Source organism: Odocoileus virginianus, chromosome 16 (assembly GCF_023699985.2).
Source record: "Odocoileus virginianus isolate 20LAN1187 ecotype Illinois chromosome 16, Ovbor_1.2, whole genome shotgun sequence".
Lineage (NCBI taxonomy): Eukaryota > Metazoa > Chordata > Mammalia > Artiodactyla > Cervidae > Odocoileus > Odocoileus virginianus.
This window is the reverse complement of record NC_069689.1, coordinates 31081047-31094449: the sequence shown is the minus strand read 5'-3', so window position 1 is coordinate 31094449 and position 13403 is coordinate 31081047. Positions and strand designations below refer to the sequence as shown.

The window sequence follows — 13403 nt, the reverse complement described above, 5'->3', positions numbered from 1 at the left end:
ACATCCAACATCTAGGCAGCCAAAGCAAGAGAAGCAAATTAAAACCAATGTTTATCTTGGATATGGTCAAAATTATCCAAAAGGGAGTAACAGATAAGAAACCTTTTCATAGCCTGAAAGCAATGATAGTACTTGAAGTTAGGGGGCACCATACTGCTGTGTATCGTGGAAACATCTTCCCTGGAGAGTCTTCAGCACCCCTGGATTTTTTTCTAACAAAGCGGAGGTAGATAAATTTTGATCAGTAACAACTTTTGTGGCAGGGAGGGGAAGGAACCCTTTAATGTTTCTTTCCATACGCTTCCACAATTTCAATTTTAGGATTAGTATATATTCCTATTCTATTCCCATTGCCTCTAGTAATTCTTTCATCAAGATAAAAAGCATTATTACACTGTTCAATGACCTTTAAAAGTTCAGGGGGAAAAGTGCTTAATCAGGATTGATAAGCATAACACAAACAAATTTCAAGTACCTAAAAAACAACTGGTCTAAAATACATAAATGTATCTATTGGCAGTTGTTGAAAATGGGTGGTGGGAGCTCATTACACTAGCCTCTCTACACATATATGTTTGAAAATTTCCGAATAAAAAGTCACAAATAAGTGTTTAAAATAAATGTACAAATTCTTCCTTTTAAAAATTTAGTTTTTACTAAAAACCTGCTTTGAGGATGGAGCAGGAAACTGGGTCTGTATCACTACCCTGGGAAGCAGCAGAGTAAGGCATTCAGTTGAGGGAAGAGAAGTAAATAAGGTTAAATTAAGGTAGAACTATTACAAATCATGTAAAATTGAAATGTGTTTCTACAATGCTTCAATAATGAACTTCAAGTAAGAGACTGAGGGGCCACAAGACATTACCAAGGAGATTTCTTTATACAAACAAACCAACCAAACTCTTTTTTTTTTTTTTTTTAATATAATAATGGTTTGCTCACGTTTGGTCTACATTTGGTTCTAGCTGACCAGGGAATATTCAAGTTTACAGGTGACTATTCTAAAGACCAGAAATAAAGAGCTTTGTGCCAAACAGCTAAAGGAAAGCTGAAAATCAAGGTATGGATAGAGGTCTCTTCATTGGCCAAAAGATGAATTTTCTCTTTTCAATTCAGTCACCTTCTGAAAGGGTTAACTGAAGTTTTGTTATACCCATATGATAATCCATAATTGAAGAATCATATCTAGAGATCTTTTTCCCCCCCCCCTTACTCAGAGGTACACAATGCTTTTCATTCAATTTGTGGAGTTAAATTCTAGCCTAAAACCCTACAACTGTCTGTTAAGTCAAATCTACAATAAAAACAAAAACAAAAAATTTAACTTTTAAATATGTTAGTGACCTCTTTCTATCAATTAATTCTGATCTCTTGCTGAGCAAATGCCATTCCTATAATGCTGGGAGTGAATTTCGTAACAACAAAATTTGAAAGAAACTTTGAAAAACTGAAGAGAAGCCATCTGCTGTTTTCAGAGTGAAACCACAAGCACCTCCACAGCACTGAGGCTAGCCAGAGTCCCCCCCCCCATCCGAAAGGCACAGTCATTTACAAAACAAGTGCAGAAACACAGCTAATCAAGACAAACGGTTCTCCAGTTCATCAACAAAATGATGGGACAGGCGTAAAGAGACACTCTACCCTAAATGTTCTACAGAGACCAGCTAACTGAGCTTTCCCTCAATCAAAGGTTAGGAAGCAGCATTTCCTTCTAAGATTTACTTTATTTGCATTCTATGAAAAATAGTGTTTCCAGCCATGTCCTCCTGGCTGGAAAGGTAACTGCAATCTCTCTCTCCCCTGTTCTACTTGATCAAGCCAACCCCTTCCTTTCTATGCACTTTCAGTCTTCGCCATTTTTCCTTTATAAAAAGTGTTCCTCTCAGCTTATGGGACAAATGAGACAACAACGGTGTGTTTTATTAATATCACAGGAGCAATCTTAAATTGAAGAATACTGCACGCAGTGTCACAGAGTGGTACATAGGTGAATGTTCACCTTCCCTCTCACACTACTATGTTTTGCCTCACTGTGTTAAAGTAAAACTTCTCTACAGCTCTAAGTGCCCCTTGACAGGGTCTACAATAAAAGGAGTATAAATCACTCTCAGAACTACCCTGGAAAACTGGTCAGATTATCATTTGTAGAAAACACTTGAGTAGCAGGTCTATCCCAGCGTAATGTACATGCACCAACATTATGGTACTCCGCGTTCCCATAGTTCTGCCAATCTACCTGTAAACGTTTCCAAGAAAAATTACCACCTAAGGAGAGACTGCTGGGATATGAACAAAAACATGGTTTCTTTCCAGAGGTACTTGACTACCCCTCTCCTGATCACTCAACTGGTTGTTCTGAGTGGATTTACCCAGAAATTGACAGGAAAGGTAAGTGGTGGCTGGTGCTCAGCACCAGGAGAGAATTTTCACATCAATTGGATGGTCAAACAATGTCCTGGATGCAACAAGCCAAGGGCAGCACTCAAAAGTGAGGATGAGCCTTACTCTTTCACAGATCAAATTCTCCTCACACCTGCCAGACTCCACAAACCAAATGCCACACTGTGAAATCACACTGTCTCTAGAATTCTCTAAAAGCGCTTTTCTTGTAATCCCCTCTGAACACAGTGAAGGGCTGAAGGGCACCATTAAGTGACTTGAAAGCAGACATTTAAGATCATGAGTTCGAGTGTGTCTCAGATTATACACAACGTTTCTAATAACCTATGGAAATGTGAGGGGCGGGGGTGGGGGGCAGGCGGACTTCTTGCTTCTGGTTTAAAAACTAAAGTTCGATTGCAGCCCTGCCAAGGGGACAGACAACGGACTTGGAACGTCCCCAGTCTCCGCAGGCTGCAGCAGCGGCCGGGCGCCCGCGCGCGTCCTACCTTGGACCTTTCTTTGACGTAGTATTTGCCCAGCCGGCTCCCGCAGTACAAGACCAGCCTGTCGATGAGGGACAGGAGGTAACTGATGGCCTCACAGCCTTCCTCGTTGCCCCCGATCCACGTGATCTGATCACCCCGCAGGTGCCGCTTGGAGACGCCGGCTCGGGGCCCGGCCAGCTGGCCGTCCCGCAGGGCCCCGTTGCAGTGCAGCTGCTTGACGCGCTCCAGGACGCAGTCGCCCACCACCTCGCCCAGGAAGTTATCCAGGTAGCAGAAGCCGACCTCGTGCAGACAGGGCACGATGTACTCCAGGGCGATTTTCTCTAGATCCAGCCTCATGATATGTCCTAGGGGCATCCCGCCCGCCAAGCCGAGCTTGGGGACCCCCAGCGTGCAGAGAGCGACCTGCGTGTGCGCTCAGCCGAGGCGCGGGGCGCGTGGCTCGGAGTTCAGCTACCTGCGGCGGCCACGGTCCCCAAGCCACCGCGGCTCCAGGGAGAGGGGAAAGTTGCCCGCAACTCTGGGCAGGAGGGATCCCGTTTAGAGGCCAGCGGGAGTTGTGCGGAGCTCCGCGAGTCAGCGCCAGACTGGCCCAGTGAAGAGTCGGAGGGCCCCTTTTGGAAATGTGGAGCCACCACTGGTGCGGCGGCGGCGGCCCCAGGCGGGGAGAGGCTGAGGTCCAGCCCCTGAGCCGGCCCGACTCCGCGCGTCACGGGCCCCGCCCAGGCTCCGCCCCGGGACCGCCCCCGGGACAGCCCTTCTCCCCAGTCCATCACCCGGCCGGGTTTACCCCTCGCTCTAGGAGCCGGGCGAGCCGGGCGCCAGCCTCGCTTGTTTGTGACCAGGAGAGGAGTTGGAGAACAGACGGCATTTTTAGAATGCTGTCGATTTGCCCAGTTTTGCATAAAATCCCTTAACAAACTTGAAAACCTGGATCCCAACTCTGAAAATGTAAATGGGATTAACAGCAGTTTGCTGCCACATTCTAGACAGGTCACTTCCTAGACTTTTGAATAAAATAATAAAACCCAGAAACAAATATTTTAGCAATGAAGTCCTTCTAGCTTTTCTTGGTACTTTATTCCCCTTTCCTCAGCTGTTTGACCCAGGTCGGGAGGTTCAAGACTTTGAGAGACTGGGAGGAATCCAGTTTTAATTAAAATTAACAAGCATCTCCCAGACCCCTACTATGTTCAAGGCCCCGTGCTCTCAATGAAGGGAGGGTGTGAACAATGAAGAAATACTGGGTCATATTTCATACTGAAAATAATGTATTTTGCTTTGCTGCATGTTTTGATCAATTTATCTTTCAAGCTTCTTACTAAAATATGATGTTCTGAAAGTCTGCCTTCAAAATTCACCACATGCTCATTCATGTAACAGCCAACATAGGTTATGTCCTTCAAGACTTTTTAGTTATCCAAAGGTAAGCTGATTACTTAATGGATTTTTAAAGTTCCCTTTCCTACTGAACACCAAAGAACAGACTCAAGAGAAGAAGACTCATAAATTGCAGGCAAAGCCATTTCTGTATTTTAAATTTTACATCAGTTTGCACTTGAGTTCTTCATTTAAGTTGAACAAAATAACGTACAGTTCTCACATTAAGTTGAAAGTCAGAATAAATTTGTTGTTGTTGTTTAGTCACTAAGTCACATCTGACTCTACAACCCATGGACTGTAGCCCACCAGGCTCCTCTGTCCATGGGATTTCCCAGGCAAGAATACTGGAGTGGGTTGCCATTTCCTTCTCCAAGGGATCTTCCCAATCTACAAATCAAGCACCGCCCCAGCCTCCCTTACACCACTGAGCCACCAGGGAAGTCCTACAATACCTGTAAAACCTGTACATTCTTCTTCTCTCTCCTTTTTTTTTCTTTTTGCAAATGTTAACTGTATTTTTATCTTTTATTCAGTTTATTTAAACAGAAGAAAAACAATTCACTCATAAACATAAAAGTACAATTAACATTTGTGAAAAGAAAAAGAGTGTACAGGTTTTATAGGTATTGTTTATTTTGTATACAATTCCATATAGATTTTACACTTCTGTTCTCCTGCCCATAGCTCTCTCTTTTCTTCATCTGAGAGGAGAAATGGAGCGAAGTCTGGGCCAGGAACTAAGAGCAGAATAGGAAAGGGATGCTGTTGCTGCTGATGGAAAGCAGCAGACAGAAATACGGGTCAAGTAAGAACCGAAGAATGTTCAAAAGGAGCGGTCAGTGAGAAACCCAGTGAAACTCCTACTTATGCAGGGAGGAGGATCTCTGCCAGGGCAGCACTAAGTTGACACCATTGGTATGACCTTCCAGCAGGAGGTGCACCAACTGAGGTAATGGCTTGATTGGCCAGCCTCAAGGAGCTGCTGTCTAAATTCCCACAGCTGCTCTGGATGACAAGGGCCTATAATTCTTGGAACCCCAGCACCGAGCACATAGTAGGGGCCTAATAAGTAGGTACTGGGAAACCGGTGTCTCACCCTGAGCCATGGCAACCTCCACGTGGGCTTTGGGCAAGTCTGGCCTGATTGGAAACTGGCCCTATTTGCATGAAGGATGGAGATGCCTCCCCAGAGAGAAATCACTGGGAGAGTGTTAGGCAGAGCAGCCTGGCCCAGAGCAAAACCCCAGGGGCCAGTGGAGGGGCAGTTAAGCATTCTACAGCATACTTGTCTCCTGGCTTCACCTATCCAGCCATGGAGGACGTTCAGTTCTGGGAGCAGGAGACCTAAAGAGAAACCTGGGGCTGCTCATTTGCGGCAGGGACTAACATGAAGATGCAATACCAAGAGAGAGGAAGGCCCTTTCCTCCACTGTGCTTAAACCCTGCCTAACCAGGATACCTTGGGCCCTCCAGTGAGCTCTTTCAGGGGCATGATGGATAACAAATGATCAGAAGAGTGATCTGAAGCTGCCTGGACTTGGACCCTGGTAAGCAGTGGCTGGAGGTTTTTTGCAGCTTTGGGGTTTGTTGTAGCCTCAGAAGTAGATATATTTGAATTTGAAGGTAGGGGGGGAATGACAGACTTGGTAGCTGGCTGAAAATTTGCTACCTGAAGTTTCTTTGAAGACATACCTGACACTTCTAGGAATAATTAGGACATGGTGGTCAGTGAAATACAGAAAAATACATCCGTACCTCCCAGAATCAACTTGTTGCCCCAGGACTTTAAATCCCAGGACTAGGTAAGTTCTGCTCGCTATTCAAATCGTATTTCTGTAATTTTAGAATAAATTTGTAACTAGTCCAGCTGTGACCAAAATAGCCCATGAGCAAGTTCTAGTGACTAAAATCTTTTAAGTTGTTCTAGATTACTTTGGTTGTAAAGCATAGGCAGTTTAGAAAGGTATTCAATCCCTTGCCCCCATTCCTACTTGGCAAGGGCACTTATCAATCAATCCGAGGCCTCCTAATCAACTTGGGGCTGCTGGCACTGCATTTGGCAGAGGAGCCTGAGATACTGTGACTGGCCAAAAGCACAGTGTGTGATCACAACGAGGGGTGCAGACAGGCTGGAGCCGTGCGCGGGCTCGGAGGAGTCTGAACAGCAGAATGGCAAACACCAAGATAATGGCTAAAGTGCATTTGTTTTACTTATTTGTCCATTAATTTGTGTCATTATCATCATAAATATTAAAACACTTTTCCTATTAATAACTAAAACAAATCAATTTCCCTGTAATTTAATTTCAACAACGTGGTCTTCCAGTATATATCTGCAGTACAGAGGCAGGTATTTTTTAAGCATGTAGATGAGAGAGGGTAAAAGGAGGAAGATGAATTTCTTGGCTTTGGAATTTGAACTGGAAGGGATCCAAGTGGTCCAACCAAAGTGGAAACCAGGGTCCAGAGGGCCTGGACATTAAGGGACTCTCCTAAGGAAGGAATCTCTGGTCAGTGAAAGAGGAAGCCTGGAATGTTTCTGTGTTCTCAACTCCAAGAGAGCAATCTCTATTTATGTATTTATGTGGGATTTGTTTTTTGGAGGGGAGAGGGGATTAGGTAAAATTCACCAAAAACAGTGTACAATGCATTGGCATTTAATATATTCACAATATTATGCAACCACCACCTCTCTAGTTCCAAAACACTTTCACCACTTCAAAAGAAAACCTTGCATCCATTAAGCAATTACTCCCTGATGTGCTAGCACCTGACAACCACCCATCTGCTTTTAGAATTGCTATGAATTCGCCTTTTCTGGATATTCCCTAACAAGTGGAATCACAAGATATGTGGCCTTGTATGTCTGGCTTCTTTCACTTAGTATGTTTTATAGGTCCATCCAGGTTGTACCATGGATCATTCCTTTTTATGGCTAATATTCCATTGTATGAATATATGATGTTTATTTATCTATCATAAACTGATGGGCATTGGGGTTGTTTTCACCTTTTGGTTATTGTGAGCAATGCTGTTATAAACATGTGTGTGTAAGTATCTGAGTACTTGCTTTCAATTTTTTGGGGCATACACCTAGGAGTGGAATTACTGGGTCATATGGGGCTTTCCTGGACAGTAAAGAATCTGCCTGCAATGCAGAACACCTGTGTTCCATCCCTGAGTTGGGAAGATTCCCTGGAGAAGGGAATGGTTACCCATTCTAGTATTGTTGCCAGGAGAATCCCGTGGACAGAGGAGTCTGATGGGCTACAGTCCAAGGAGTGGCAAAGAACTGGACACGACTGAGCAACTAACTTTTTTTTCCTTCCCACTTTCATGGTAATTCTACATTTAACTGTTTTGTGGAACTGCCGTACTGTTTTTCACAGCAGCTGTGCCATTTTACATTTCTGCTGATAATTTGGAAGGGTTCCATCACATTCTCTTTTATTTCTGATGAAAATCATCTACATTTCTTTCACTCCTTCAGTGTCTTACTGTGCCAGAGTTTCCCTCCTTCCAAGATGGTATCTGAATATGCTTTTCGTGTTTTTGCCATGCATATCATCAAGAGGTTTATCATTAAATGGAATGGATTTAATGTGGGCAAGGATGATTTTATTTATTGATTTAGCAAACAAACACTTTTTATCACCATATTCCAGGCACTGTGCTAAAAGTGTTACAAGTATTATTTCTATCAATTCTTCTAACACTGCCAAGGAATTATTATTTTTGCCACTGTGGAGATGACAAAAATGAGGCATAGAGAGCCTAAGGACTTTGTCCAAGACCACACAATGAGATATATAGCAATACCAGACAAAATCTAAGCGATTCCAAATGTGACAAGATCAGGGGTGGGGGGGGGGCAGTATTCTGAGCCACTTGCTTGGCATAGCAATGCTTTTGCCCTTTATTGTTCAGTTGCTAAGTCATGTCCAACTCTTTCACGACCCCTTGGACTATAGCACACCAGGCTCCTCTATAAGTACTCTGTTTTGTTGTAAGTCTTAATTATAGCATTTTCACCTGCAATGACAGTTTTAACTCTTGGTTTCCTTACTGATACTTGGTGTAGAAGAAGATAAGCAAAAATCTTACCACGAATTATTTAGCCGACTACATTGAGAGGAATCTTCCAAGCTACGAATCAGGATTTGCTCTTTGCATGAGTGCTAAGTCACTTTAGTCGTGTCCAATTATGTGCAACCCTATGGACTGCCGCCTGCCAGGCTCCTCTGTCCATGGGATTCTGCAGATAAGAATGCTGGAGTCGGTTGCCTTGCCTTCCTCCAGGGGATCTTCCTGACCCAGGGATTAAACCTACGTCTCTTACATCTAACCTGCATTTGCAGGCAGGTTCTTTCCAACTAGGACCACCTGGGAAGCCCTTGTTCCATTCCAATTATAGCCCAGTGTTTCCAAGAATCCCGTATAAATTCAGTGATGTACAGTCTGCTGAGAGTAGTCGTGGGATATGAGCCACACCTCAGTCCACTGGGTTGTGTGACTCGCCCCTCAGGACACAGGATGTACATTTAATTTAAATGGAGCTGGTAAAATAAGAAGAGAGTGCCTGAAGGGAACTTGTGCTTGAACCCACTGCTATGAATTGGGTTGAGAAAGATGCATCTGATCATGTCCCAATCCCTGTGGAGTCCACCCATCCTACTCCTTTCCAGGTCTAAGGGGATGGCAAAGAAAGCAACTTTCTATATTGGTTCTTAAAATTTTTCTAAGCATATGGACAAGTTTAAGTCTCTCTCATTTGCTCTTTGATAATTCTGCTGTGTGCAGGTTCTGGGACGTGCGATGTATTTGGAATATTCATTAGTATTTTCCAATTCAACTCTTGTTTAAGTTAAAAATGTCTAAAAAGCATTTGCTCTGGCTAAAAACATGGCATCAATCATAAAAATACAGCAGTGTGAAATTTATATTAGCATGGAATATTTTTAAAAATTTAACTTGACTTAATTTTATAAAGCTTTTCCAAAGGTGCTTCCATTCATTAGAATTTCACACCTTAATGTGTTGATTTAAAATAACCTTATTTTAGAATGGGCTTCCCTGGTGGCTCAGAGGTAAAGATCTGCCTGCCAATACAAGAGACATGTGTTTGATCCCTGAGTTGGGAAGATTCCCCTGGAGAAGGGAATGGCAACCCACTCCAGTATTCTTGCCTGGAGGATTCCATGGACAGAGGAGCCTGGTGGGCTACAGTCCATGGGGCCACACAAAGAATAGTTTTAGATTCACAGGTAAGTTGTGAAGATTTACACACAGTTCCCATAGGCTCACACCCAGTTTCCCCACAGACATCAGATATTAGTATGGTACATTGGTCACAATTTATGAATCTATACTGAGACATTATTAACCAAAGTCCTTATCATGTTCAGATTTCTTCTGTTTTTACCATATGGCCTTTTTCTTTCCCAGGATGCTGTTGCAATTGTACAGTAGTTGAAACTAGTTCAGAGTGATTTCAGGAAAGTATATACGCCAGATTTGTCTTTTCAGTTCTTTAGCACCTGCAGAAACTTGCAGTCTCCCCAGGGTAGGAAGGAATGGGTACCTACAGAAGATGGCTTCCTCCCATCTTGGGTTGGCCCACTGTTGAGCCCGTTGCAGTGGCTGAGGTTTGGTGGCACAATCGGGAGGCCTCCCTGTACAGCCAGGAGTCTGGGGGTTCAGGAGGCTGATCCCCTGCCCTGTTCTGACCTGGCAGTGGGAGGAAGGAGCATTAAAAGGCTCAGTGTCATGGGGTTCACCAGTAAAACGTATTTACCCTCCCCAGCTTCAGAGGCGAGCCTGATTGATCTAAGGCAGTAGGTCTCAGACATAAATAATCCACCAGAACCAGCGACAAACTTTTTAAAACACAAACTTTTGGCCCTCTAGAGTTTCAAATTCAGTAGGCATGGGTGAGGCCCAAGAATATGTGTCTCTGACAGGTTCCAGGAGCTATTTCTGTTGGTTGGTCAGGGTAAGGGTGTGTGCATCACACTTTGAGGCCCTTTCCTAAGTCAATCAGTTCATGGCATTACCCTGGTGACTGCTAGTCTAGGGGTGGGCAGGTGACCCAACCCAGTGGTTCTCTGCCCTGGCTATCCATTAGAATCAGCTGGGAGCTTCTAAAAATGACCTCCAGCTGGGCCCCACCCCCGACTAATAAACATTTCTAGTGAAAAGGCCTAGGTATTGCAGTTTCAAAGATAAAATAGCACATAAATAATATCATCATCAATTAATAAATAAGTGACACAGCACTCTTGGTGATTTTAACTTGCAGCAGTACTGAGAACCACTGATCTGCTTGAAAGGAATTCATATTCCTTCCAGGGAATATGAAGGGAGGGATCTCATTTTCTTGCTGAACATGGGAAAGGAAACAGACAGCCCCGTGGCCTCTGACTGCTGTCTCGTCACCATGAAGGGAGCCAGGTTCGGGAGGAAGCCAACACAGAGGAAGGCAGAATAGAGTGTGGAAAGAACTTGGGACCTTGGTGACATCACAGAGCAGTTTATCTTACTATTCCGGGAGTCTGTCCTACCTCTGGACTTCCAGTTATTTGAGATAATGCATTTCCTCATGTCTAAAGCCAACTTAAAGTCATGGTTTTCAGCTACTCGCTATCAAAAAGATAACACCAGAGAAATGGTCACCTTGTAGCCATAATAAATAGTGCACTTTTTTTTTTTACTTTAGGCCATGCTAGGTCTTCATTGTTGATGGGCTTTTCTCTAGGGCACTGGGCAGGGGCTACTCTCCAGTTGCAGTGTGCGGGCTTCTCACTGCAGGTGCAGAGCGCGGGCTCCAGGGCGCTCAGGCTTCAGCAGTTTCAGCTCCTGGGTTGCAGAGCACAGACTCAGCCATTGTGGCACACAGGCTTAGTTGTTCCGTGGCAGGTAGGGTCTTCCCAGAGCTGGGATCGAACCTGTACTAGTTCCCTGACCAGGGATTGAACCTGGGCCCCCTGTGTTGGGAGTGTTGAGAGCACTGAGTCTTAGCCACTGGGCCACCAGGGAAGTCCTAAAATATATACATTTTTAAAAACTAGAGATGGTTTTTCCTACTTAAAACAAATCTTCAGTTCTTCCATGTGCCGGTCATTGGCTTGTTGGTGTTAAATACAGTCCCTGCCATCCTGTGTGCTGGTCAGTTGGAGGTGGCTGGGATCCTGTGACTTGCATCTCCCAGACTCCCTTGCCAGCTGGTCCAGTTAAATGTTGCCGGTGGGAAGCACCGGTGGGAAACCAGATGAAATGAGGAAAGGAGAGACCCTCTATTTAAAAAAAAAAAGGTTCTGAGAGTGGCTGGCAGTGCCCTCAGTAGGTCCAGCAATAGCATCCCTGGTTGGGACGGTGGCCAGTGCCAACAGCATCAGCAGCTTTCTGCAGTGTTAGATGCCAGATACACCTGGGCTCTGAAAACATTGCCATCTCTCTGTTTCATCTTCAGCCTTTGGAGTGGTCCAAGACTTCTCACAGATGCTTATCTCTAGGTTACCACATCTTCCCCTTTGGCTGCTCCAACCTTGCCACACTTTTGTAATGCATTCCTTAGGTTAAATTCCCTCCACATGAAATACCTAGCATGGTTTCTGTTTTCCCAGCTGGACACTGACTGATAAGTGTAATCTCAGTTCCCACACTGGATTCACAATACCACCTCTTAATTTGACTGCCAAGTTGTAACTCCAAATCCTCCTCTTCTCCCTGTCTCACTGCCACAACTGGTCCAGACTGCCATCATTTCCCAAGTGGATTACTGCCACAGCCTTCTCTTGGGGCTTCCACTTGCCACTTGCCCCACATCAATCCATTCTCTACACAGAAGCTGGAGCAATTTTCCTTCCTAAATAAGATGGCATCACTCTGCTTTGTAAAATCTCTGCACTTAAAATCCAAACTCATTAACATGGCCCAGGAACCAGTTCGTTGTTCCTCATCTTCACCCACCGTGATCTAGTCACACAACTTTTTTTGCTGTTCTTGAAACAAGCCAAGCTCTAGTTTCTACCTTAGCAATGCTGCATACGCAGTATCTTCACCTTGGAATACACTTTTCCCTACCCTCCATAAAGGAAGCTTCTCATTACTTCCTCCATGTTATTTCTTCCAAAAGGCCTTCTTTATCACCCAAACAAAAGGAGGCATCACCCATCTCAGCTTCCTGTTTATTTCCTTTTTGGTGCCTATCAAAATTTTACTCTTTTTTTTTTTTTTTGGTTTGAATCTGTTTTACATCTATTCCACCCAGGAGTCTAAGGGCAGGAATGGATTCACCACAGCAACCCTAAGTGCCTAAAACTATGCCTGATACAAGTCAGACGTTCACCATACCCTGCATGAATGCACTGCATACTTAACTGTTTCTATATTCATGCACAGAACTCAAGGAAATCTGATTTTCTCAATGTATGTGGTTACATATGTGTATATATGTATATACATATATAACCACACATATTTAAACCTAACTTCATTGCTTGACTTATGTGATTGGAATCAGGCTGGTTTACTCCCCAGCTTCCTCAAAATCTCTCCAAACTCCCCCAGGAGCAGCAGGTGTTTGACAACTGGCAAAAAGGACACAAACTGAAAGTGAATACCCGGGCAATTTATAGAAGATAAGAACTGTTTAGAGGCTTCTTGCCTCTAGAACACTGATAGGCTTTGAGAATGATCTGGGAATTCCCAGTGGCATATTGCCATCTTCCCATTAAACGTGAGGTGAACAGTAGCTGTGTGGCATGTCACATCAGAGCCCAGAAGAGCCAGGGAGAGGAAGCAACTCTGGAGTTAGGATGGCTGGTCCCAGCATCTGAGAGGTGCCCCAGGGGCCGAGGTAACTAGACTGACGAGGACAGGGAGATGGACGAGATGGATGGAGGCACCAGGACATTAGCTGCAGGGGTCGGTCTTCGGCTGACAGCACGAGTGGTTCTGAAGTCATAATGAGAAGTTGGGGCGTGTGTGGGAAGGGTTGTACAGCACTGGGGACTTGCAGCTGAAGACAGGGTAGGAGTGAATCTCAAAGGAGTGAACATATCAGAATCAGCTGGGGAACTTTGTTTTCATTGAAATATACTTGATTTACAATGTTGCTTTAGTTGTTGGCGT

The 13403-nt window shown here is 44.3% G+C and overlaps 1 protein-coding gene across 3 annotated transcripts in view; it reads right to left on the bottom strand.

Moving 5' to 3' along the window:
- EGLN3 (egl-9 family hypoxia inducible factor 3) overlaps positions 1-13403 on the bottom strand; it is a 392726-nt gene that overhangs the window by 25374 nt on the left and 353949 nt on the right. The window contains exon 1 of one of the 3 annotated variants that reach the window (XM_020870513.2): positions 2889-3570. The exons of the other annotated variants lie outside the window; for them this stretch is intronic. Within the exon in view, the coding sequence (XP_020726172.1) occupies positions 2889-3245 (357 nt within the window). The 5' untranslated portion in view covers positions 3246-3570. Of the gene's footprint in view, positions 1-2888; positions 3571-13403 lie in introns of those variants that run through there. 3 annotated transcript variants of the gene reach the window in all.